At 38.2% G+C, this 25,877-nt stretch overlaps 9 protein-coding genes across 9 annotated transcripts; 5 read left to right on the top strand and 4 right to left on the bottom strand.

Annotated features, from left to right (window-relative positions):
• Positions 1–171: 171 nt before the first annotated feature.
• LOC140777341 (uncharacterized) lies at positions 172–2,668 on the top strand. The gene is made up of 3 exons (XM_073121387.1): positions 172–431; positions 1,814–2,035; positions 2,113–2,668. The coding sequence occupies exons 1-3, from the start codon at positions 267–269 to the stop codon at positions 2,332–2,334; spliced, it is 609 nt and encodes a 202-aa protein (XP_072977488.1). The 5' UTR covers positions 172–266; the 3' UTR covers positions 2,335–2,668.
• A 156-nt stretch (positions 2,669–2,824) lies between these two features.
• LOC140777342 (ferredoxin, root R-B1-like) lies at positions 2,825–4,533 on the top strand. Its single transcript, XM_073121388.1, has 3 exons — positions 2,825–2,842; positions 2,917–3,019; positions 3,865–4,533. Exons 1-3 carry the CDS (start codon positions 2,840–2,842, stop codon positions 4,326–4,328), a joined length of 570 nt encoding a protein of 189 aa, XP_072977489.1. The 5' UTR covers positions 2,825–2,839; the 3' UTR covers positions 4,329–4,533.
• A 388-nt stretch (positions 4,534–4,921) lies between these two features.
• Positions 4,922–7,342, bottom strand: LOC140777339 (probable calcium-binding protein CML48). The gene is made up of 5 exons (XM_073121383.1): positions 6,822–7,342; positions 6,567–6,613; positions 5,920–6,095; positions 5,824–5,842; positions 4,922–5,235 (listed from the first exon to the last, which is right to left on the bottom strand). Exons 1-5 carry the CDS (start codon positions 7,165–7,167, stop codon positions 5,131–5,133), a joined length of 693 nt encoding a protein of 230 aa, XP_072977484.1. The 5' UTR covers positions 7,168–7,342; the 3' UTR covers positions 4,922–5,130.
• A 407-nt stretch (positions 7,343–7,749) lies between these two features.
• Positions 7,750–12,291, top strand: LOC140777827 (uncharacterized). The gene is made up of 12 exons (XM_073122209.1): positions 7,750–8,101; positions 8,786–8,850; positions 9,158–9,230; positions 9,400–9,418; positions 9,723–9,842; positions 10,483–10,552; positions 10,867–10,910; positions 11,033–11,074; positions 11,278–11,337; positions 11,443–11,510; positions 11,877–11,934; positions 12,025–12,291. Exons 1-12 carry the CDS (start codon positions 7,824–7,826, stop codon positions 12,112–12,114), a joined length of 987 nt encoding a protein of 328 aa, XP_072978310.1. The 5' UTR covers positions 7,750–7,823; the 3' UTR covers positions 12,115–12,291.
• A 242-nt stretch (positions 12,292–12,533) lies between these two features.
• Positions 12,534–14,671, bottom strand: LOC140777831 (small ribosomal subunit protein eS25w-like). Its single transcript, XM_073122212.1, has 4 exons — positions 14,539–14,671; positions 14,383–14,457; positions 14,147–14,281; positions 12,534–12,863 (listed from the first exon to the last, which is right to left on the bottom strand). Exons 1-4 carry the CDS (start codon positions 14,539–14,541, stop codon positions 12,750–12,752), a joined length of 327 nt encoding a protein of 108 aa, XP_072978313.1. The 5' UTR covers positions 14,542–14,671; the 3' UTR covers positions 12,534–12,749.
• A 225-nt stretch (positions 14,672–14,896) lies between these two features.
• On the top strand, positions 14,897–17,414 carry LOC140777829 (uncharacterized protein At2g27730, mitochondrial). The gene is made up of 3 exons (XM_073122211.1): positions 14,897–15,092; positions 16,349–16,387; positions 16,977–17,414. The coding sequence occupies exons 1-3, from the start codon at positions 14,991–14,993 to the stop codon at positions 17,181–17,183; spliced, it is 348 nt and encodes a 115-aa protein (XP_072978312.1). The 5' UTR covers positions 14,897–14,990; the 3' UTR covers positions 17,184–17,414.
• Positions 17,415–17,738: 324 nt separating this feature from the next.
• On the bottom strand, positions 17,739–18,566 carry LOC140777832 (uncharacterized). Its single transcript, XM_073122213.1, has 2 exons — positions 18,210–18,566; positions 17,739–18,106 (listed from the first exon to the last, which is right to left on the bottom strand). The coding sequence occupies exons 1-2, from the start codon at positions 18,318–18,320 to the stop codon at positions 17,930–17,932; spliced, it is 288 nt and encodes a 95-aa protein (XP_072978314.1). The 5' UTR covers positions 18,321–18,566; the 3' UTR covers positions 17,739–17,929.
• A 335-nt stretch (positions 18,567–18,901) lies between these two features.
• Positions 18,902–21,522, bottom strand: LOC140777833 (uncharacterized). The gene is made up of 3 exons (XM_073122214.1): positions 21,324–21,522; positions 21,147–21,230; positions 18,902–19,215 (listed from the first exon to the last, which is right to left on the bottom strand). Exons 1-3 carry the CDS (start codon positions 21,471–21,473, stop codon positions 19,195–19,197), a joined length of 255 nt encoding a protein of 84 aa, XP_072978315.1. The 5' UTR covers positions 21,474–21,522; the 3' UTR covers positions 18,902–19,194.
• A 121-nt stretch (positions 21,523–21,643) lies between these two features.
• LOC140777828 (uncharacterized) lies at positions 21,644–24,892 on the top strand. The gene is made up of 4 exons (XM_073122210.1): positions 21,644–21,777; positions 22,689–22,778; positions 24,003–24,270; positions 24,429–24,892. The coding sequence occupies exons 1-4, from the start codon at positions 21,735–21,737 to the stop codon at positions 24,733–24,735; spliced, it is 708 nt and encodes a 235-aa protein (XP_072978311.1). The 5' UTR covers positions 21,644–21,734; the 3' UTR covers positions 24,736–24,892.
• Positions 24,893–25,877: the final 985 nt, after the last annotated feature.

Genomic DNA, 25,877 nt, shown 5'->3' with positions numbered 1-25,877 from the left:
GACTTTTGTAATTTAATTGTAATAAATTTTTTTTATTTAGTATATTAAAAATGAATGCATATCTTTTTTAATAGTTGATATACATTTTGTCAAGGCGCAGCCGGGGTCTATTTGCAAATAGTGAAAGTTATAGATTCTATATACAAAATGTGGATGTTATTTGCAAATTTACCTCCTTCTAATCTTGTAGAAAGAGCGGAGACTGAGAAGTTTCGCTTAGAGACGAAGACGAGGCGGCTGCCTTCCATCGTCTCTTAGGGCTGGCTATGTCGCAGGTTCTAAGCCTCCCCTCCGCTTTGCGGACGCCTCTACGCGTTTGCCGCAATGCCCTCCTCGTAAACCCTAACCCTAACCCTAGATGGGAAGCGCTCCAGAAGCAGTTCGCCCGCAAAGGTCGTAACTCCTGCTTCTTTTCCGACGGCCGCAAGCAAGTAATCCTCCTTCCCATCTTTTCTTTCTTTAGGAATTTTCTTTCCTTTTCTTTTTAGTTTTTGATGTTCAAAATTCCCTTTGTCAATTGAATGCTCTACCAAATGAGCTATTTTTTGGTGTCATAGGTGCAAGATACAATGGGGGTTTAGGTTTTTGGAGGTGGAGAGTAACACGAATAGGAAACAATCACTTACTGTGTAAGTAGGTTCAGAAATCCGGAAATTTAAATTTCTCTATGAAATATAATCAGTTAAAGAAGGAGAGCAAACTCCACAAAAAGTGGACAAGTTTATATTTTGGAGAATTCTCTTACAGATTAGAAGGGGAAGTAATAGAGAAGAACTCTTATTTAGTAGTCTTCGTGAAAGTGCAGTTGTAGGCTGTACTTAAAGGGTCATCATTACTGATATATGGAGGATACATATCCATGTTTAAGTCTCCATAAATGCTCATATAAATATGACAAATAATATTTATACATATATAGCTAAGAAGTATGGCTATGAGGAGCTGCGAGCATGAAAGCTTGTGTTTCGCCTGCATCTGGGTTCTGGTTCACATTGCTGCACTCAAGCCCTAGAGAAATGGCTCCAATGGGCAAGTGAGTATTACTTAGAGCTTGCCTCTCACCTTTATGTGACAGAGTCTTAAGGGCCTTAAACATTTTCTACTAAGCTAAACAATGAAGCCTTTATGGGAATGCAATTAATCGCAAGCGTCCACATGGTTAAGTATCTATTTAAGGCGTGCACTTTGTTGCCTGGTTCACAACTTCACATCCTCTATTTTTCTAGTTTTATGTAATTTCTTTAGTCTTTTATCTTTTCTTAGAAACTTTAGGATGAAGAAGCAATTCAAATTTGTTCCATTACAAGTTGTATTAGACATGAGTGGCTTATGTTCACTAGCTACTAAGGGAGTCTTTTAGCTTGTCGGTTAGTATGCATTCTCTTTTCAGCTACAGTAGTACTTTGCTGAAAAGAGTTCGCTTGTGGTGCTAATTGAGGAAAAGTTACATGGGCCAAGTTTTCTTTGCTCATGTATAAAATACTAGTGGAGAGAATTATGGTGATGTAATATACATATTCTTCTGAATAGTGTACAACTGTCTCACAGGTCAGTTACAGTGGGTGTTCTGCAAGGCTTATTTTGTGGTGGGACGTATGAGATGCACTTGTTATCCTCCCTTATTCTGGTGATTGAGTTCAGGATGTTGAACATTTGTTGTGTTTTGGGTAACCAAATAAGGGATCTTGTCAATCAGTTGATCAGTTGCGTCATAGTTAAGGTCTTAGAAAACTCGTGGCAGTCAATGTTTTCCTCAACAACTGATAATTTCCACGAACCCCTCTCTCATTATTGAACTCCTTCCTTGGTGCAGGAACAAGCTAAGAAAGCTCTAGAAAGTGCTCTAGGTACAAAGAAAACTGAGTTTGAAAAATGGAACAAAGAAATCGAAAGGCGGGAGCAAAGGGATGGTGGAGGTGGCGGTGGTCAGGGAGGCTGGTTTGGAGGTAGAGGATGGTTTGGGTGGTTTGGCGGTGAGAACTTCTGGGAGGAGGCACAACAAGCAATTCTTGCTATCATTGGCATTGTTTCATTGGTAAGAAAGATTACATTTCCCAACTTCTGGTTGTTCTTTGAGTAACCTGTATGATGTTTATTCATTCTTTTCCACAGTATCTCCTGATAGCGAAGGGCAATGTAATGTTCGCCATGGTCTCCAACTCATTGCTGTTCTTGCTGCGAAGAGTAAGGAATTGGTTCACTTTCCTGGCATCACGTTTTCCTCGGAGGACTATGGTACCTATTTCTGGACCTGGATCGACATCTGTAAACGATGCTTATCAGACTCCAATGTCGGCTAAGGAAAGGGTGGTGCGAAAATGGGGAGCGGATTAAAACTTTAAACGCCTTAAACATTCTTCCCTCGATTGAAGTAGGAGAAGGAAATGCAATTTTAGCGAGAATCAATGCTGCAACTTGCAGTTATTGTGGCTGAAACCACATTTGCTGTTCTTTATAGAGTTTTGTGAAGTATGTAAAAGAAGAGACTCCCAAATTTTGTGGCTGAATTCAAACTGCAGTCTGAAACTGCTGAACCTCTGCATTCGGGATGTTGGTTTGTAGATGAATATATATATATCTATATTATTTTTATTCCACCGGAGCATCGGTTTAAGATTGAAACAAGCAAATGACTGCATGCTCGTGGAATCCTTCGCCGCACGAATCCTAAAGTAGCAGAGAGACGTGGCTTTCTTAATGCAGGTTACATCCTTAATCAAATGCCACGTGGACTGTTCCACGTAGCGTCGCGAATTAACTACGACGAAAAGACGTTGGAGATGAGGCATAGCCCTTAGAGCTCGTTGAAAAGACGTCCCCATATGGCAACAAGGGCTTTATGGTAAATTTCCAGATATCCTCCGTTGGCTTCTTTGTATTTATTTCCAACTTCCTGACCCCTCGCCCACCAAATAGCCGCCTAACTGCAGTCTTCATATAGCGAGCGAGATCACGCCACTTTTGGGAGGCAAACTCGTCTCTTTGTTGCCATCCAAGGGATCGGAGGATTGCAGGATTGGTATCTATCTCTTGCTACTCTTTCTTCTTCTTCTTCTCCCTCTCTCTCTCTCTCTCTCTCTCTCTCTTGAATCGTTCCGTTTGATCTGATGTCGGACTAGAACATTTGATCATTTTGATTTCATCCAGTCGGTTTGCATGTATCCCGTGTTAAAGGATTGAAAATAAAATGTAACGAGATGATTGCAGAAGTACCATAGTGAGGCCAACTTTTGTGAAATATTTTATTAGAGGGTTCTACTCTGTGTTGGTTCTTTGGATCTATCAACCATCGCATGCTTGACGTTTCCCTTGATTCTTGAAAGTTTTCTGCCTCTGCATCTAAATCTTATTGTACTTCATGAGCTTAGATAGTTTTCTTTATATCGTATTACCAAGTTGCAGATGCAGATCTCCACTTTGCAGGGCAGTGATTTACCTTTCATCTACTCCACAATGATGCTGATTCTTTGGCCTTATTGTTTAATTACTTGCGGAATTGTTTGCCTTAATTCTTTTCTTATTATGGCGGATTGCCTGTGCTATTCATTTGTCTCCAACTGGTATTATATATTCTAATATTTATCTTGCAGCTACTCTTTCAGTCCTTGATATGATGCTAATTATTGTCTGTCTGAAAAAGATAGTCAACCAATTTTAATATGCTTGAAGCACATGCTGTTGCCTTATCACTTGTCATTAACTAGTACATTCTGTGTTTGATTCTTTTCTTTTTCTTTTTGGTTTGAGGCTTTGAGCTTGTGTCAGTCAACTGCATAAAATGGATATCAATGAGATTATTGATATTGATCACATAGTCTCTACCTAAAAAGATCCTCCTATGTATTTTTTTTTCCTGGTCAACAGGTTACAAGATGTCAACTATTACCCTTCCAGCTTCCTACACTCTCAAAAGCAGCAGAAGAATTCAGGCATCCCCTGTGCAGATTAGAAGCCCTTCCTCGCTGAGCTCACTAAAGCATATCTCCAAGGCATCTAGCCTAAAGATTTCCAACAACTTCAGGGCATCTGCAATGGCTGTCTTCAAGGTGAAGCTAATTACGCCGGATGGAAAAGAGCACGAATTTGATGCGCCAGATGACACCTACATCCTTGATGCAGCTGAGACTGCAGGAGTGGAGTTGCCTTATTCATGTAGAGCTGGCTCATGCTCCACCTGTGCTGGCAAAATGGAGTCTGGCGAAGTCGACCAGTCCGAAGGATCATTCCTGGATGAAGCACAGATGGAAAGTGGATATGTGCTGACTTGTACATCTTATCCGAGAGCGGACTGCATAATTCACACTCACAAAGAAGAAGAACTTTATTAGTTTGCGGAAATGTCAGAAACATGTCAGAATTTGATCCTTCTCTAAGTTTGATCCATTGCCTAAGGAAATGTCAGAATGACTAGCTAAGTCTGTTTGTAGTACTGTTTGTTGTGATGTTTTGCATTCAATCTAATGCGGTTATGGAACATATGAATAGGTTGTAATCTATGAAAAAATTTCCTTTATTGGTTTTCAATCTTCTCAATGATATAAAGGAATCTATGATGTCGAAAATTGGCTTATTGCTTCAAGTAGACATGCTTGTCACAATCATCATGTCTTCAACTCTCCTATAGTGCCTGCTCATGGCGTATCTATTATAATCGTATTTCTCTCATGATCCATTCATGATGCATGGCATTACTTCTTGTTCTTATGCTCAACATTGTACCTGTGGCCAATTATCAATTGATTGAAAGTGCAACAGAATAAAGATAGTAGTGCTAAGGGTATCGACATTGAAAAACTTTTTCCAGAATATTTAGAATTGTTCATGGTTGTAAAATAAGACACCAGTTACAGTCTATCAACTTCCACAATCACGAGAATGCATCTATCAAAATGTCTCAAGGAATATAGATCAAGAATATATATTACATGAACACACATCCATAAATCAATATCTTTATACAAATTCTTAGACAACAATGAACAGAATCAAGAACATATATTACATGAACACACACCAATAAATCAATATCTTTATACAAATTCTTGGACAACAGATGAACAGAAAGCAGCATGCCGAAAAAAGCAATGCCAACACCATACAGCACACAATAAGTACAAAAACATGCCCAAACTATGGTACAATGAATGGAACGGTCATTAACATGAACGCATCATATGTAAAGGTTACTGAACCACTAACGCGAGGGTCTTTCTCCTTGAACTTATCTGTTAATCCCTGAAAGAAAAATAAAAAAGTAAAATTCACAGAGATATCTATATATACTGTGTAATCTCACTAATGCAAGGGTCTAGGACAACCTATGTGAAAATAAATTATCTGAAGGCCAGTAGAGACAGATATATCTGTTTTACTGGCAAGCAACCCACAAACATCACAACCATAACAAATTACAAAGTCTCTGCCAACCGCCAATTTATAAGAAATTGGCTCAATGCCCAGTGAAGTAGGATGCAAATAATCATGCACACATGGCACGATACAAGAACATGTTCGCGCATGGACATACAAGTGTGTGCACATGCATACACATTAAACAGCTTCTCCTGAGGCTCTGGGTCCTATATTTGTATGTAGCAACAAAGAAATCTGAACTACCAACAACTTGATGTTGCCTTCAGGAGCCAAGTTTACTATTTTATGCAGTATACCCTCAGGCACTTGCATCACAACACGCCAACACAACAAGTGGGATTAGCCATCCCTTAAAAGACATAAACAAAGATTCAGGTTTAATACAGCCAACATTTAACTTGTGTTAGGTCTTTAATTCATTCAAGAGATCAGGAGAAAATTGAGACATACCTTTACAATTACCCCGCACCTATATATTCAATCAAGCAAGTAGTTAGATTATCATTCAATGAAGGTGAGAAACTTCACACCAAAAAATATACTTACTCGACAAAGTTATCAAAGTTTAGTCCACCCCTGCCATATCCTCCATCATTGTAGTTGGATATTAGAAATTGAAGAACAGAAGGTGGAACGGCATATCCAAGACTTTGAAGTGCTTCTTTTAACTCCTCAGAGTCCATTTTTCCACTTCGGTCCCTATCAAATCCATCAAAGATGGCCTGCATAAAATAACAGAAAACCAGTTAAGTAAAGACACAACAACAGCAACGAAAGTAGAAAGCAAAACAGGTAGAATGCAAAGGAGAAGGAGGAAATATATTACATTCTGGAGTGCTCTCATGAGTTAATTCACATTCTTTCTCATTTTGAGCCTAACCTTAATAGCAATAATAAATTATAAGCATGATAAAAGAAACTTATGCAAAAAAATTCTGATATAGACATGTATGTCTTAAATTTTCTTTACTTAGTTGCAGTATAAATTAAATTAAGCTAACTCAACGTGAGGGTTCTCAGTATCAGTCTTCTCTAGCCTTTGGATCATCCTCTAAATGACAAATTGGGTGAAGATGTGGTGAATAAGACCCTGATTAGATCCAAGATCTGAAAGTGCACAATACTGTAAATTCAAATATCCTAAGGCTAAACATTTTATAAATTTAGAGGATAAATCTACTACTACCACTTACTCGCCATTGCCCAAGACAATTCCAGAGAGCTGCGAACTCAGCAGGTCCTGCAACACCAGTTAATCAAGTCAAAAGAAACCCTTAATCAGAAACCAGCAGCAGTTGCATAAACACAACTGGTGGGTAATCTAAGGTCAACATTTTAACGGTCCTGATTCGAGCATTTCAACAAGAAAAATGCAAGCAACTTAGAAAGAGACAAAAAAAAGGACGACCTTTTGGAGAAAAAGAAAGGAAAACAATGATCTCACGGACCCAATTTGGAGGGGTCGACGGGATTCTTGTAAAAGAACATTAGCATCCGAATGGTCCGAATGCTAAACCTTTCGTAGCCCGACGAAAGCGCCGCCTGCAGCTCCCACTCGTCGATGGAGCCGCTCCGATCGCGATCAGCGGCCTGGAAGCTGCGGATGACCTCGGGATGCGTGCCGGGAGGGAAACAGTAGCCGGCGTTGTCCCACGAGGAGTAAGAGGAAGAATAGGAACGCGAATAAGGAGGCATATGGGGGTAGGAATAAGAGCGGTGATACTGGCGCTCCGCCGCCGCCGCCAGGGGCGGGGCTGAGGGCGCCTGAGATGAGTATCGATTGAACTCCGCCATGACTTGTGATTCCAGTACGGCGCTAGGGCTACCGCTATATAGAAGGAGGAGGAGGAGGAGGAAGACGAAGGTCTTCGCTATCCGCCCGTAGCTTCCCTTGGTTTAAGTCTGTGGACGCGGGGTGGAAGAATTGGTTGGCGCGGCCCGTAACAGCGAAGCGTGACGACATTACTACATAGGATGGTAGAATAAGGTACGCATTTAAATAGGCATTTACTTTAGGTTAATATAACAATAACATCAGATTATACTTTAGCTAGCTCATGTGATTTAATTTGACTCGATTATAATTTTATTTACTTATTTGAATTTAATTACTAATATACACCGAGTTGTAATAATTAGTCAATTATTAACCGGATGTGAAAAAAAAAATTACTTTCTTATATAAAAGTATAATTTGATTTACATTGATAGGAAAAAGTTTTAATCAATAATTTATTTATACAAAAAAATATTAGTGGAATTAGGTGCTTAAATTTAAAATATAATGATAAATTAGATTTAGATTAAATAATTAAATACCAAAGAAAAAAAAAAGCTCCACGTCTCCTCTCCGATCATATATTTCGCGCCATGTAAAAAGTCGCTAATTTCCTCCAACCTCACACGCACACTCCTTTCTCTATCTCCCATCAGATAGCGAGAGGACGACGATGGCCGGAGTTCTAGTGCCCCGTCCGCCTCTCCTCTGCCGCCCGCTCCACTCCGGCTCTATCAGATCCGGTCGCCGGATTAGGGTGTCCGCCGAGCTCCAAGAGACCGTCGAGGTAGGTGGAGAGAGCTCGAAGCCAACCCTGACGATCTCTCCTCCGCCTGGATTCAAAGCTCCCGAGCCGAAGAGGTTCGCCGTGCGGCCGGATAAGTTTCTTGACATCCTCGGAGCTTCGCTTGCCTTGCCCTTCCGGCTCGGATCCGGAGTGTTCACTCTAGGGTTTGGGATCTTCCTCTCTATGTTTTGTATCTTACTAGGCTTCGATTGATTTAGTTTAGATGAATCTTTTAAGGTAATTCGAATCTTTCTCCCTGTGTTCGTGGCCAAAATTACAGCGCCGAACCAGCTTCCGTTGTGGTCACATCAGTGTATATATTGAACGAAATGAAACTAAGGTTTGCGAGAAATTTTAGTGTGCACGAGGCCGCGAGCTAGTTGGCTGGAAGCTCATAAATTCAGCTAAATATTAGCCAAACTTATGATTCACTTTCGACTTGGCTGGTTTGGGATATCTGTTCTTTTATTCTTGTAGGTACTATTGAGTGTAGATTTGATCAAAGTGGTAGGATTTTTTGTCCAAAACTTAAAATGTCTCAGACATAGGGTGGTAATTCTATAATTATACATATTGCAGTTATCTTTCAACAGATGAAAAATTTCTCATGAAAGTTAAACGATGCAGGGAACTAGCTATATACTTCATCAAGGCTCATTTTGTGCTATAATTTGTTACCGGAGATCATAGATTTAGTAAATTCTAACTTAAAAGCTGTGCTTTGCTAATGCTTGATAAGGCCTGTTTATGTTATGCATTCTAAGAGTTAGTTGCAAGCAGAGCAGTACGTACTAGAGTTCTGATTATCTTTTCATATTTATATATATGTGTGTGTGTGTTTCTGGCAGATATTCTGCATCCTTTGTATCCGAAGACTCGATCCCATCAAATGAGTATGCCCTTTCTATTGCAGGTGATGTATTAAATTCCTCTTCACTGTTTTTGGTAAATATCCAATCCTGAAAGATTCAATATTTAGTCCAATCTTGAGTATTTGAGGGATCAAGGAATGCACACTTAGTAACTTCCATCAGTAGATTACATTTTACAAAAATATGATAGCTGAACAGAAAGGTTTTAGAATTATGCTGACCTGTCTACTTCTGTTATAGAATGTTAAACTTCAATAGTGAAATGAAGCAAGGCTTATTTATCCCTTCTATTAGCTAGTTTCTTAGTCTTGAAGACCTGAAAAATTAAACTTTACCTTAAAACAATAGGTATGAAGCTGAAAGAGACATCAAAGTTAGGCCCCCGTCCAGAGAAACCAATTGAGATTTATGAATTTGAAAGGTACTTTTGTATACATGTCTGGTATCAACTCTTGATTTATTTGTTGTGTAGGATTTAGTTTGTTTTCTTATAATGCATTATGTTTTAAGCACCATTGACAGATATACTTATTGACTATGCTTATTTTGCTCTGTACATGAACTTTTGATTGGTGATGAATAAACTTCAGCTGTCCATTTTGTCGAAAGGTAATGCTACTTCTTGAATCTTGGAAAAGATAAGCTCCTTATGAGAATTGTCCTTTTTGATATTCTATTTCTTTCTGATGTGGTTTATGTTTTCAATTTTCTAGGCTTTGACAATTTAAGAAATTAAGGTGTCATTCTATTATGATTGCTGAGTCACTATTCTATGCATACTATATTATGTGACTTTTCCCTCGAACAAACTTTCTGGGAAGGAAGATTTAAACATTTAGATTTTCTTATGCTCTTACCATTGTAATAAAAATATATTTCTTCTATATTGATTGTTATGTCACAAAACATACAGGTGAGAGAGATTGTAAGCATATTGGATGTAGATGTTCTGTTCTATCCTTGCCCAAGAAATGGTCCGAACTTCCGTCCTAAAGTCCTACAGATGGGTGGAAAACAACAATTTCCTTACATGGTCAGTATGCATTACTTAAGTAATTCTGGTGTTGCTAAGATCAAGCATATCAAAGGCTGTCCTCCTTACCTACCGGTGAAATATGAAGTAATTTGTGATATGAAGGTTCATAATTTGCTGTTTTCTTGACATCATTTTTGTGTCCTCTGGTTTTCTTTCTTTTTGAAAGGCAACTGTTGAATCAAGCTTTCTCAGTTTTATTAGTATCATAAAAAAACATTCCTGTACATGTTGGGCTGCGATAATGTGAGATGGCTGCAATTCTTTTCCGAATGCATGTGTTTTCCATAAGCTGACTTCCAATGCGATGGCCTCATAATCAATGAGAACTTCCTGAAGTTCTTCGGTGCAGGATCTTACTCTGCTTAAGACTACAAAAGTTTCAAGATCTCTGCACTGATCATTCTATTGAGGATGAGACGGTAGCAGTCAGACTTAAAGTAAAAACCTTTGACGGATTAGCTCTGCCTCTGCCCCACATTTATTTTCCTGAAACTTATCATGATTTTCTGGAACACTATATTATTCCGCCTATTCTGTACTTCATGCCAAATAAAAATTGCAAAAGATGTTTGCATTTTATTTTTTGATGTTTTGTTGTTTTCCATAATGGTTTTAAAATATCATATCTCCATTGCAGGTTGACCCAAACACAGGCGTGTCTATGTATGAATCGGATGACATCATAAGATATCTCGTGAACAAATATGGTGCATTTTCTTATACCTTTCTGAAGTGTATTTAACATTTTAGTTGCATAATTACAAGAACAACACATTCCAGTGCTCTATTGCTATTGACATCTTGTCATATGAATATATAATGTATTCTTCCCTAGTTATTAGTTATTTCTCTTGAGCATGGTTTGGTTTAGGTTTTTCCCAGGAAGATCTTGGTTTAATCTATATGAACTTTAGGAAAGCAACAAGCAAAGACTACTTTTTGCATTATTTCTGAAGAAAACTTAGCAAGCAGTTGTTATTAAGTTAGTAAGTGTGCCTTACTTGCTGATCTTTCTTTTCAGGAGATGGAACAACTCCTCTACTGCTATCACTTGGTCTACTTACTGTAAGCTCTGCAACGTAATTTATTTATTTCGATAGTTGAACTGTAACATTTCCATATTACTCCCTATTGCAGATGGTGATTATCTTTATTGGGTGCAATTGACTGTCTTATTTCTTTTGTAGACTCTAACAGCAGGGTTTGCTATGATTGGTCGTATGGGGAAGGTAAAATTTTGGACTCTCAATTCCTTTTACTCTTATGAGAACTTTCTTGTTGTATCCTCTAAACATGTCTTGGTGCAACCCAGTCATATGGTGAAGAAGCTACTAGGATTTTTTTTTTCACATGAAATGGGCTTGCTAATATCATATAGTTTTATCAAACTCCCTCATTAGCAACCTCTTTGTTTGACATTTTTTCTATGTAGGGTTCTTCTTACACTGCTTCAAAACTCCCACCTCAACCGCTTGAATTCTGGGCATATGAGGTCAATCATATTTCTTAAAACTTATTGAATAAATAATTCTCATTTCTATTCTACATTTTTTGATATAAACTTGAAATTTAATCGATACATGTTTTAATTTGTTAGGGTTCTCCTTTCTGTAAAGTTGTACGCGAAGTGCTAGTCGAATTGGAACTACCCCACATTCTACGCAGGTGCTTTTTCTGATTCTCAAAGTAAACTTTTCTACCTTCATAAATAGTTGAGCTAGTTGTATGGATTAGAATGAACCAAACCTCATCAGTTTGAAAAGTACTTCAATATCCATGAGAGTTAACAAAGCAAAATTTTTGCTTTAAGAAACTAAAGTTCTCTTGTTTTTCTTTCGATCATGTAGTTATCAGTTGTAAAGATCTATATACAAAATGTAAAGGTTGTGTAGGCAGGTTTTGGTACTTGCTTCGAGAAATGGCTAGCTAGAGCAGGAAATGGAAGGCATATCTTTTATAAGCAACTTTAGTAACCTAGTTTGTCATTTCGTCAGTTGTTATAATGTCTCTTACTGATAATTGACATTGCAGCACGGCACGAGGCAGCCCCAAAAGGCAGATTTTATATGAGAAAGCTGGACATTTTCAGGTTTTCAGCTTTGTTCTATTGTGATTTGCAAGCTCTGCTTTAATTTCTTCATTTTTTTCATCGTAATGACCATCTGTAATTTATTAGCAGGTTCCTTACCTGGAAGATCCTAACACTGGCGTGAAAACGTTTGAAAGCGCCGACATTATAGACTATCTGAGAGCAACATATACAATTTAACGTGTTTTTGCCCCTTTCTCGACACTGCCTCAGCAGTAAGGGGTCACTCAAGGAACTTAATCTGCAATTCATCTCAATGCGTTGGCCTATACCTTCAATAATTTAGAATTTGTATGTAAAAAGAACACCAATTTTTTATGATAAAATGAAACCTGAGTTTGCATTGATCATACTTAAGCATGGCCTCCTTGAATGCAGCTTCTTTTACACCTACGACACTTTAGAATTTTAGTTATCTTGACTTAATATGATGGTATGTAAGTTACTTGAATACTTGTGGATTTTGAGATCAGATATGTGAATCATGACACTGTGAGGCAAGATTCAAATGTACGGTGTTTAATTGATGCAAGATACAGCCATATATAAGCACATAGATATCCGCTATTCATCAGATAAAAGCAATTCACAACGCAAGATTGAACTTTGAAACAGATAAAAGCAGCTAAACTTTCATGCGGAGAATCATTTATCAACTACACTGAAACAACGGCCACAAAGAAGCAATTCAAAGTACAATAATAGCCCTTTTGCGTTTTCTGAAATATAGAAGTAAGCAGCGAACCACCAAGAAAAAGAACAAGGAACAACTGTCCTAGAACTCAGATCTTGTGTAGAACCACCAAGTAAATTCCCTAGGTATTGGTGGCCCTAGTGTAGATCTGCTGGCTGGAGTGAGCACATATCGCTCTGATTACACCCCTAGCCATCAAGTCCTTGATTGCCCTTCGAGCCAGTGACCCATTAATCTGGACACAAGCAAGCATGAACAAATCAGTATAAACATAGATAAAATGCATTACCTATGCATGCACAATGATAAAATTCACAAATCCCCCACCATTAACTAAATGCAATTCAGATTCTAATATCGAACTGCAAAATACTAAATGTACTTGATTTTGCCAACATAGGAGGACCAGAACAAAGCTATGCATTTTTGTGGCTACTACAAGATTGTACACAAGACAGCTAATACTGTGAGGATCCAGAGGTCCCCTTCGCAGGGAGGCTGACATCATGAGAGTTGAACAAGCTTGCCTTAAAAGAATAAAGGTAAGAAGCACAAAAAGATAAGCTGAAGAAATAGAAGAATTCAAATGAGATCCTGTAAGAATATCAGAGATGCAACTCATACAGTTTTCTGGCACAAGATGCAGTGGTCTCTCATGCATATAGAACAGTGGCAAAGAAGAGCACTGTTCTTGGCTTAAGCTCTCAAAGTACAACTGATGTCTAAAGGAAAAGAGCAAGCAACAAATAAAGATAAGGAACATAGAGCAACCATCTAAAAATACATGCAAAAGTGTGGGGGATGTACTCAGTACAAACAATCAATGACATGCAAAAGTATGGGGATGCAATCATAAAAACAATCAAGATTTTGCAATGATGATATCTTCTTATTTCTTAATAAATCCACGGTAGTAGAAATTAACAGATTAATACAATTCTGCAAATTTGATGCATAAGTAAATCCATCAGTATACTCACAATGATGGGAAGACATAATAAGAACCCACTCATGATGCTTCCTACACCAAATATTACTTTGCTGCCAGCATAATTATATTTAGAAATCACAATGACCAACAACGAAGAATATATGCCCTAGTAAATCAGAGTATTGGGCGCATCTTCCGAAGCATGAGGATCCTACAGCCTATCAAGCATCATCGTAGCAAAGAATAACAAGTAGATATTTGCCATCTTAGGCCATATAAACACTGTGCAAGGCGTTAATTGTCAACTTGGGGGTAGCTACACATCAAGGTTAATCACTAGCTTCAATTATGATGAGTATAATCTTCTATCTGAGACAATCACCATGAGTAGTGCATAAAACCTAACAGACTATAACCTTGCAGACCATCCATCTAAAATGTCTTCTTTCCCTAAGCCTCGTCCTAATCTACAATTCCAGCAACAAAAACTAATTTATATTAAAAAATAAATTGACAGAATAATTCCTCAAAGAATCTCTCTTTGAAACTATACATAATAAAGCGGATCAGAAGTCGGGAGCTCGTACCCTCAATCTCTCGGACAGCACCGAGGGAGTGATCTGCTTGTACTTGGGGACCTCAATGAGCATCTTATCGTAGGTAGCCTGATCAAAGAGCACCGCGTTGTTCACCTTCTCCTTTTGCTTCCCCTTGCTCCATTTCTGCATTTAAAAAACCCTAGATCAACATCCATACTAACCACCACAATACACTCCAAAAACCAATCCATAGCCCCAACCCTAAAAGAAAAACACCAGTTTACCTTCTTCTTCTGCTTCCCGCCGCCAGATTTGGCGGGCTTCGAAGACGGCGGCGGGGCTTTCTCCTTCTTCGGGGCCTACAAGAAAGAAACCAAGCAATTTGATCAGTTAACCAACGAAAAACCATTAGAGAGATGGAGAGTAGATTATTCCATTACCATCTGATCTCTAGGGTTTTCGAGGAGATGAGAAGAGCCGCCGCGTCGAAAGAATATAAAGCGATTACAGAGGTAGGGCTTTGCTTGCCTTCTACTAACGTGCGCTGCGGGTGTAGGTTAAGTATGGAGACCCATCTACCGTACTATTCCAATATTATTATATTATTATTATTTCAAGCTATCATTTTTGTTCAAATTCCGTGTATATGAATGAACCATGTCCTAACGTGCGCCATGAGTAAGATGAGAATAATCTTCAATACTGTTCGTCGGATCACTATCGAACGGTTAGACTGAGATCGCTCTACGATGCCCCCCGTTCTATTCCTTTGCTCCACCTATAAAGAAAGCTGGCATCGCAACCGCACAATTTGGGGAAAATTTCTCTACTAGCGATCGAGAGCGAAGTCGAGGGGCGAGAGAGAGAGGTAGGTCGTCTTCTGGGTTAGGAAATGGCGGCGAGGATTGCGGCGAGGTACGTGGCGAGAAGGCTCTCCACCGGCGGCAAGGTCCTTAGCGAGGAGGAGAAGGCGGCGGAGAATGTCTACATCAAGGTAGTATACTCCTCGCAATCCGATTTGATCACTTCTTTGATCTGCTTCTTGCTTTTGATTTCTTATGCTTTGGACTTTTCTATCTCTGTTGCTTGCTTTGCTAGGATTCGTCGTAAGGAAAATGGACTCTAAAATCTTGAGCTGTAGAAAAAGGAATAGGAAAGGAGTAGAACATTGAGATCGATTGTAAGAATAATTTGATATATTATTACAGGAAAGGAATAAAATGATAAAAAAAAAGGGAAAATGAGGGAAATTGGAGAAAGAGGGTGGTGAATAAACTTACTTGTCAATTTGGGTTTACTAGTCTGAGTAGAATAGCGAATTTGGGATACAGGAGAGAAATAAAGAGTGTAAGTGTTTCTGGTAAGTGAGGAAAGGAAATAGTTACTTGGTTGATGCCGAACAGTCAGCATACTTTGATTGATGCCGAACAGTCAGCATACTTTGATTGATGCGTGATCATCAGGATGTGTTTGATGATCTTCTTTTAATAATGGAAATTGATTGCATCTTTTAAAGAACTTTCGTGTTGCTTCAAGTTGTAAGGTCATGTAAGCAAAGAATATAGTTATCCTCCAAAGGGAGGCTAGGATGAAAATGATCAATTACTGTGGAATTGACTTCTAAGGCATTGATGTTGTCCATTTATGAAAATATAGTTTCTTTCTCATGATGTTCATCCAGGTTTCTTGCTTTCCATATTCTAAGGTATTTTGGTGTTTAATTTCTATTTGTAAAACTTGCCTCCATCAGTGCTTCTTCTTTGCTATAAATTGAGGACAATAGGATACCAGTAATGGACTTTTATATGTAATAAAATGAAGTTCCTTGTCTATACTTGCAAAGTCCTGGCCCACCAAAAAATTGTACTTTTCTCCAAGTCCCATTTGTCACATTAATGTTTTGTTCATTAAGCTGAAGAGTCTATTCTTCGTTGCTTTGCTATTTTAATTCTGTTTCCAGCGAGTGCACTTCATTGTTCTATAATTTGTGTATCAATCTATGTTGTATAAAAATAAATAAGAAACATATAACTAACAACATAGGGTGAAAATTGAAAAGGGCTGCAAATGGTAATAAGATGCAGAGCAGGAAAAGAATGCAAATGGTAATTCATGAGTGCTGCTTGGGGGTGGAATTATGTTTTCTATGTTAAAGAATGTAATTTTGCTTAACCATAAAATAATTAGTTGCAAAATTTTACTTGATGCTGCTTTCGCATTGGCATTAAACAAGATTTGTTGTTGCTGCAGAAAATGGAGCAAGAGAAGTTGGCGAAGCTTGCGAGGAAGGTATGAAAGCAACTTTAAGTTTCACCTTTTCCTGCCATTCTTTGAAAGATACTTTTAAATCATATTGTTTTACTATTCAAGGAACTTGGTCTCTTAGACTGAAGACAATATCTATCTTCTTGTGCGTCCTTGTGTGTCCTGCCAATAGTAAAGTGTACTTAGAGGAAGACATTAGAGTTCACTTGTTGATTCTGAAGAATAACTAAAGGCACTGCTTTCTAATGATCTTAAATCAGTGGAACATCGGCCAATTAAGTTCATTAATGAACGTAGCAGTTAGTTTTGTTCCAGAATTTGAGTGAGATGCATAAAGTTTGCTTTGAGGGGCTTATGAAGAATTCTGAAAGTTGGGACAAGTCACAAGATGTTGTCAAATAACACTCACCTAGCTGGCTAAAGTGGCAAATACATTCGATGTGATAGTTATCAAGTGAACATAGACAGTTGGCTTTAAGGAGCTTATGCATTTCAGAAGTTGCAATGAGATTTTCTTTCCTCTGATAGACATAGTAGCTAGTGTTCCTATATCCAGCAAAATGAATATACCTTTGCTGTTTACAGAGTTTCAACAAAGTTGTGTTTTCTGCAGGGCCCCAAACCAGGAGAGCAAACCCCATCTGCACCTGAAGCCCCAGTGAGCGATGCGAAGCCAGGCAGTCCACCGGGATCATCGTCTGGTGTTTCAACTGACACCAATCGAAACTATGCTGTTGTGGCTGGTGCAGTCGCTGCTGTTAGTGCCCTGGGTTGGTATATGTTATCCAAACCCAAGAAATCTACCGAAGTAGTGGATTAAGGGTAGAATGAAGATGTGGACACTACATGCATCTGATTTTCCTTGTTACCTGGCAGATTGCATCCGCAAGTTGCCTATGAAACTGTCTTTCCTGTTGAATTGATCACTACTCTTTTCTTTCATGTTGTGTAGTTGGTCTTCGATCATAGTGCTGGAAATAATTTGTGCACGACTACTTCTGGATTACCTGCATCCATTTCTAATTCAAAGGACACTAATGTTGTTTGGACTTTTGGAGGTTTTGTTTTTATTTTTTATTTTAAATATTCATACACAAACCTATTAGATCAGTTAGATTGGTGGCTGCAGTTTGCATTTCTCGCGAGAAGCAGCATATTTGTGAGGAAAATGATGCTGGTCAAGCATAACTCATATTTCCCAATACGCTTATCAAGAGATATAAACATTAATTTTTGCTAATTAATTGTGCTGCCGTTTCTATTAAAATCTCAGTAGCAAAATGGTGGATTGTGATCAGAAAACTACTTGGTTTTTATGAGCCCTTTCTTTGAATTCATCTGAATGGATTTCTTCATATTGCTCTTCACCCGCTCATTTATTAGAAGCTGCAATTCATTCATGCTTGTTAGGCTGATACGCAGCACAAAAGAAGAGGAAAAGCTGACAAATTAATCTGATCACCCACCCCCCAAAAAAGCAAAAGCAAAAATCTAGAAGAGAAGGCAAAACATTTCAATTAGAATGGAGATTATGCTGGTCGTTGTTCCAGTCATATCTAATAATTCTTATGTCTCTTTCAACTTCTTGGTGACGAAGAAGGCTACTCCGATGGCGGCGACAACCACGCCTGAGATCATGAGAATCGACGTGATAGTGCCGCCGATGACACCCTTCTCAGCCTCTGCCTTTGTCTTTGCCTCGCCTCCTTCCCTCTCCCCGGTCTCGGTCTCGGCCTCGGCCTCCTTGATTGGAAAAAAGACCAACAGGTTAATATCCATGGGTATAAGCGTTTGGTTAAGAAATAGTAACAAAAAGTTGAAATAAAAATCCTTGGTAACTAACTACCTTGGATTCTTTGGCAGCAGCAACGTCGGAGGAGATGGGATCGTCAGGGAAGTTCTCAGGCGCGCCGTGGTTGATCTCGGAGTTGTCCATGGTTTCTTCGATGGTTGCCATCTTCTTCTTCTTCTTCTTCTTCTCTCTCTCTCTCTCGGGCCTCACGAGTCTCTTTTAGGAATACGAGAGGGATCGTCGGCGACGGTTTAGGAGAAGAAAAGGCGGAAATAGTTGGGGCTTCCTGTGGTTATGGTTAGTATCGGAACTCCACGTACATATGTGAATATATATATATATATGATCGTTCCCCTTTATGCGCACATCACATTAGATCCTATCTAAAGCAACTAGTGTTGTTGATAGTAACCATTTTCTTATCCCTGGAACTCCTTCAGCAATTTGTTGGGACTTGAGAGATGCTAAAACTACATTAGAATTCAGTACGGCCAACTTCATTTAAAGCATGGATCAGGCCGCACTAAATACATGCTTGCATTGTTCATATAGGTCTCCTAGAACTGGACCAGAATACTTGAATTAGGAACTCATGAGCTCAAGAGGTCTTTGGTATCTCTGTTGCTCCTATGGAAATCAAACATGATATAAATCTGACATAGGAGAGCACGACATGAAATTGCTAATCAATTTTGTGTAATGAAACCAGTTCCTGCCAGTGTCCATGCAGGAACTGGCAGGTGAAATTAAGTAGCACTCATAACTGGAAATGGACATGAAAATTACGCTGTCAATCACAAACTGAAAATGGACAGCTAGAAGAGTGATAACTTCAGCCATCACAAAAACAACGATAAGTTTGCAAGATAAACTAACAGAAGGTCAAACCCCAAAGGGAGAATTAAGATTACACTCTCAGTTGGTTTTGTGTATGATCATACACATTTATTCTTCATTATTGCCAATTCACAAACAGCAACATAAGTGCATAAGATTGCACAGGAAAGGGACTCCTGATGTCAGGACTGCTGCATTAGCATTAGTGAGATTCATCCGGTTTCTGTCAACAATGAAATGCAGATAAAGTCAACTAGTCAGCAAATTTATGTAGGAAAAGGATGATAAGTAGCTAAGAATTAATTTCATCTAAAACAATACTTGAAAATGCTATTCCTTGCAAAGGTGACTAAGTTACCCGGTTTCATTAGGAGGATGCTCTTTATCACAACTGCTCTCCAAGTAAAGGCATTTTACATCAAACAAAATGAAATTTTTTAAGGTGCCATCTGTTTATGAATATAAGCAGCTTCACATTCTTCTTAGTTGTTTTAAGTAAATTATAATAAAATCTTGTAAGTTGTAGCGATATTGATAGTGACACAGCTGATTGACTCCAAAAAAGCAATGACAGTGCCAAAAACATGCCTTACAAAGCCACTTACTTAATTAGTAAAATGCCATAGAGATGATATTAAGATAGAAGCTCCACCTCCATATTTCTGACTAAATTACGCATATAAAGTAGCAATGTGCAATAATCAACTTTTTACCTTAGTTTTAACCAGCTTCTTCAAAACCCATGAAGACTTAAATCTAGCCATCTAATATGCAGCTGTAATTGGTTGTGCAAAGTTCATAATTAAATATCAATATTTTTTTGACACTGTTTATTTCTGATAAGTGCCACAACAATATTGAGTCTTGACATTTTGTACCATGTTCTAGATTACAAAGAACTTTGAAAGCTGACTAGATATCTAAACAAGTAGTAGGAACACATCATGAAATGTCACCCACCCACCAGGAACTACTCTAAGATAGTAGACAGACCTTCTGGGTTCATACCTTTGTAGGAGAATATCCACATCTATGATGTCATGTAGCATGAAGAAATTTGAATTAATTGATGACATGACAGAAGTTGACATTAAGATTCCAACTGTTGCTGTTTTACAAGAGTATAGGTTTATTGTTTAAAAATGATTTCCAAACTCTCTAGATATAACTCATTGCAAGATATTTCAAATCTAAGTCCAGTACAATATAATTGGTTACTTCCTGCAAGAAATGCATGAAGATAAGAAAAAGAAATAATAGAGATAATCCTTATGAGAATTTCCTAATACATAAAGCCTACTATAAAGTTCTCGCTAAATTGATTCCAGAACTTTCAGCCTTCCAGCTAAAGAGTTGCAAGACCAAGCTAGCTTAACCTCATATTGATCAACAATGCACTAGGAGGAATTAGAAGTTGATTTCCAGAACCTCTGAAACCGTGAACCACATAAGCAGAACAATAGTAATAGTTTATCAGATGATAATGGCGCATATTATTGTTTTTGAAATGAACAAGAATAGCACCTAATGAAAAATAAACTCGCCCCATGGTCTCAAATAGCAAAGAGTAACATTTCAGTTATAATAGGTGTTAACTTTGTTAGCTTAGGATCCACTGACTAATAATACCTCATGATTGATCTAACTATAAAGCACATTAGGATCCAACAGCACAAGCTGAAAAAATAGTTAATTTCTAATCTCATGACAAGGTCACAAGAATGATAATTATAAAAGGCCAGTATGCCTTAAGATCCATGGCCTTAATAGTATCCTTTTTACAATTTCAATTATATTTTTACGCCAAGAAAAGAATGCTACTTCTTCTAAGGCACCTTCTTTTCTGTATTTTACTTTACTTCACTGACTTTTGTCACAATCTTATCAGACCCAACTTTCCAATCAAACAAGTATAATAGATCCATCAGCACTTTCCTCCAAACCTCATATCGGCAATCGTTTTCAAGACATATAAATCTCAAAGGTTTCATGCAGAATGGGATACAATAAAAACTTCAAACAACCTAAATAATAATGTCACGTAATTGTTGCAATTCCTTTCCAATACAACTAAACATTTTCTAAATCTTCTACCAGAGAAACTAGAAAACCGAGGAAAAAGGGCGTCAATTGATAAGAATTTGCTATCAGTACCTTCCCGGTCTTCTCCTTCTCTGTCTCCGCCTTCTCTTTCTCGGCCTTCTTCTTCAGCTTCTCCAACTTCTCCCTCTCCATCTTCTACTCACCAAAATAAAACCCTAAAAGATCAAGAGAAGTCCACCGTCCGGGAGAGATAAGAAACAAGGGTTTTGGGGGGCGATCGGATAGGACCTGGATGTAGATGTTCTCCGCGGCTCTCTCCTCCTCGCTCAAAACCCTACCCTTGCCGCCGTCGCTGAAGAGCCGAGAGCTCGTCCGGATGACCCCTGTCGCCGGTCGGGACAGTCGAGGAATTGATGCGAGCGCCGATCTCATCGCCATAGCTGAGCTCCGCTCCGTGGTCGCCTCTGCGAGGGAAGGTAGCTAGCTTGTCGGTTTAATGAAGAGGAGAAATATTCGGAGTATATGCGGGTGGAAGGGTTGGATCCGACCCGCTATTTGAGTCGAATGCGGATCTTATATTTTGACCCGCACACCGACCCGTTTTGCCCCTTTCCCCTTGTTCGATAAACAGCGGAACAGAAGCCAAATCGAAATCGATCTCTGATCGACAAAGAGGAGGAAGAAGGCGAAGGCGGATAGATGTATCACCCTTCGAGAGGAGGCGTTCGAGGCGGACGAGATCGTAAGCTCTCTTTCTCTTCCCCCCTTTCCGACGTCTTCTAGGGTTTCTGCGCCAAAAGTGGTTGCTTTTCTTCTTCAATCTCATGTTTTCTTCTGTACTTTAGGATAATTTATTGAACTGAACGCTCCATTAATTTAATATTCACTCAATTTCGGGTGTAAATTTGGTTGTCCTCCTATTTAGGTAGTGGAAATTGAACTTTTATAGCTCAATAGGCCGCATAGGAGAAGGTTCAGGATAAGTACTTGATGCAATTTTTTGGATGGCAATAAAGATTTTGTTGTGTATGGGGAATGGATAGTACTTAATTGAGAATTGTATAGAGCTGATAAAATTCTTCTTTATCTTCAAAGATATATCAGTTGTCATGAAGTGCAGGAAAAGCTGTTGGTGATGCATCTTGGACAACTTATGGTATATCTTCAACTGATATGTAATGATCCACTTGTTTCTTTCTGGCTTCAAAACATTTTGTTTGCTATGAATCCCTAGTTCCTTATTAAAGATTGGTACATACCTTTCTTCCCTTGCTCATTTGGATAAATTTCAGATGCAACAGTGGCCCTCTTGTTTTATTTCAGTCTCCTTTTCTTCTTGAATTGTACTTGGATAGGAAGTAGGAACTAAATAAGATATGTCAGATATCTAATTTCAGGTTACAATTTGATATAACAGTGTGCCCCCATTATTAGTAGGATCATTTGACAGAGAGGTAGCCAACTCACTCTTAAGATGAATTGTACATGCCATTTTCACCATTAGATGTGTCTGCATTAGAAAGGTCTGTGTTGTGCATCTGTGCTTTCTACATCGTTATTATCCTTTCTCCCTTTGTTTTCATGTGAAATAACTTGTAAATTAGTAGAGGGCTCATTGGACCAAATTAATGTATCAATTTGCTTTTCATACAGAATTCAAGTGGGATGATGTAAAGGTTGACAAGCACCGAGAGAACTATCTTGGTCATAGCATCAAGGCCCCTGTTGGTAGATGGCAGAAAGGTATTATCTTTGTTTACATGCCCTACCTTGTCTTATTCTTTTATGAAGACTAGAATTCTTACATACTTGGTGCGGGTGCGTGTCTGTGTCTCTTTTGGTACTTGTAACTTGTTAGACTCCTGTTATTCACAATACGCGTTGAGTTATAGTTTGTTTGTCTTATTGTTCGTGCTGCCTATAAATAATTTTAATGATCTGCAAATGGCAATTTATTTATTTCTCATCTTAAATTTAAGACTCAGGCCTTAACTGCTGCCTTTAGCACCACTCATAGCATCCGAATAGAAGCCATAATATCATTGATTTGCTTTTGCTATCTCACAAGTCACAAGTCACAGATAACTGGGTCGTGTCTGCACATTCTGGCTGTGGTCATAATAGGAAAGTTATCAAGCTATATTGTTAAATTATGCTAGTATTTGCTTATATAAACTAGTAATGGTTATTGGGGTAGGATATTTTTTTTAATCTTTTTCTGTTTTAGCAAAATCTGTTGGCTGTTTATATATGTGAAGGTGATGGATTTATTTTACTAGGTCTGTATAACTATTATATGGCATGCGGGAAGTTGCATCATAATGTTTTGCTTAACATCCTTCTTTCATCTGAAGCCTGAAGGTATTTCACTCCATTCTAAAATAGTGATACTTAGCTCATTCAGCAAGATGGTGATTTTTCCCATACAAGCTGTCAAGATACTCTCTCTACTAAATGCAAACCCCAAGGTCAGATGCATCTCATCATCCAATAGGTTATACATATATATGAAAGAACTCTGTAATTGAGATCCATCTTGATTCTGTTAGGATGAATTCTCTCTTTCTATTTTCTAGATAACCTGGTAAGATTCTCTACTGATCACAAACTCCATGTATTCCATCAGGGAAGAGCTTACAAACCTTAAATAGTACACCTTCATGTATGTTATATGTAGAGAGACAGTAGAGGTGTCATTTAAAAGAATTTTATGTCACATCTTCAGCTGCAAATTGATAAAGTTCTTCAATCAATCATTTTTTAGCTTTTCCTCCTGTTTTAGTATTTGTACCATACCGTGGGCAGGGTGTTTGTGCTTCCGTGTATTCTGAAACCTTAGTTTAATATTTGATTTTGGTGACCTGTTCAACTATCCATTTTTATTCTAATCATTTCAAGAACCATGTCCCTGTTGCTGCAAAATTATGTTACACCAGAATATTGTTTACCCTTCACCTTCTTTGCCAGGGAAGGATCTATTCTGGTATACCAGGGACAAGAAGTCCGCGGACGCAGAAGCAGAAGCTGCCAAAGAGGAAATAAGAAGGATCAAAGAAGAAGAGGAACAGGCCATGCGTGAGGCTCTTGGCTTAGCTCCTAAACGTGCTAGCCGACCCCAAGGTAATAGACTAGATAAGCATGAATATGCAGAACTCGTGAAGAGAGGATCTACGGCTGAGGACTTGGGAGCAGGCCATGCTGAAGCAGCACAAGTTCAAGGCCTTGGCTTATACAAGTAAGATAATCACATAACAGATCCAAGATATTTATAAACATATGAGATTGCTTATGTAGTGTGGGTTGGGGAAACTTCCATGGGACTGCTTCTTAGTTCACTAGCCTTTTCTTTTTCCTTTGTGAAACATAAGCCATATGTTGTCTGTATGGTTGCAGGGTGCCTCACAATAGAGAAGAGTCTAGTTCTTTCCAAGGCAAATTGCAGGAAGTAAAGTCAGATCTTCAAACTGAATCAGCAAGTGAGGAAGAATACACCGAGGAAAAAGACAGCAAGAAGAAAAGACAGCATGATGAGGAGAAGATACGAGATGAGCATGTGAATTTGAAGAAGAGACGAGATGAGCCTGAGAACATGAAGGAGAGAAAACGAGACAGGCATGAGAAAAAGCGGTCTCGAGATTCAGATGACAAGAGGAAGCGCCATCATAAAGAGAGAGATAAGAGGAGGCATGATTCTGATTAAGTGGAATCAATGGTTATTTGGTGTTTTGTATCTCTAAGTTCACTCTGATCAGGTTGGGAGGAAATAACTATTCATGAGATAAGAACAGTGTACCTCTGAAATTACTGGATCGCGAAATGATTTAGAAAAATGGCTTGTTATTGAGGTCTGTAGTTAAGTAGTATTTTCTGTTCTGATGCTGCATCTGAGATCCTTTTCACCTTGAGTAAAATTGTAGTTAGCCATATTCACAGTGACTAGATTCACTTAACTGTTTCATGGAATCCAGTTCAGAAATAGCAAAGGGCTGCTAATATTCATGCAAATGGACATGTAAATAAGGTAAGAATCTATGGCTGCAATCTTAGTCCAATATTATTGCCCGGATAAAGTAATATGAATCCTCCAGATCTCAACGATTTACATGATCAGGATACTTCAGATCGCTTGTAACATCATTATAACACATTGATTGTACCCCTACAGTAAGTAGTTCAGTGATTGAATTCTATTATTAAAAACAAAAGGTTCTCTCCTCAAAAATTAGAATTAATAATTAATAAATTTTATGAGGATTAACGTAGTTATTCAATCTATGTATTTTATCTAACTTATAAGCCTGAGTCCGTAAAGGAAAAAAGAAATGCACGCTGACAATGCTTTCTTAACCACCATTCCTACTTCCCCTTCGAGCTAACAGTCGAGTAATTTTGGGAAACTCTTTATCCCTAGATAAAAGGATAATATAATACTATTAATTTTTTATAATAACAAAATTAAGTTTTACGCATATCTCCTGTCTAAATTATGCATATTCTATTATTATAATATATTTAAGTTCGAACTTAATTAGTTAGTCTTAATTGATTAGAGACTAAATTTAATTAAATATAAAAAAATATTTAGTTTCTAAATCAATTTAGGAGTACCTAAACCTAAAATCAGTTCAAGAATTTATAAAGTCAACGCCAAAGGTTTTTTCTTTCCTTTGCAAATAGCCCGTCAAAATGTCAACGTTATTCCCTGGCTTATTTCTGCCTTAAATGTTTCAGTATATTTCTAAACAACTAATTTCAGGAACTAATAGTCAAAATAGGACATATTTGTAATTTTAGTGGAAAGGAAACAATGAGGAAGTTTAATTAAAGGAACTTATTAGAAGT

Source organism: Typha angustifolia, chromosome 15 (assembly GCF_048772165.1).
Source record: "Typha angustifolia cultivar Huaian chromosome 15, ASM4877216v1, whole genome shotgun sequence".
Lineage (NCBI taxonomy): Eukaryota > Viridiplantae > Streptophyta > Magnoliopsida > Poales > Typhaceae > Typha > Typha angustifolia.
The sequence above is the reverse complement of the archived record's forward strand: the minus strand, read 5'-3'. Positions and strand labels throughout refer to the sequence as shown.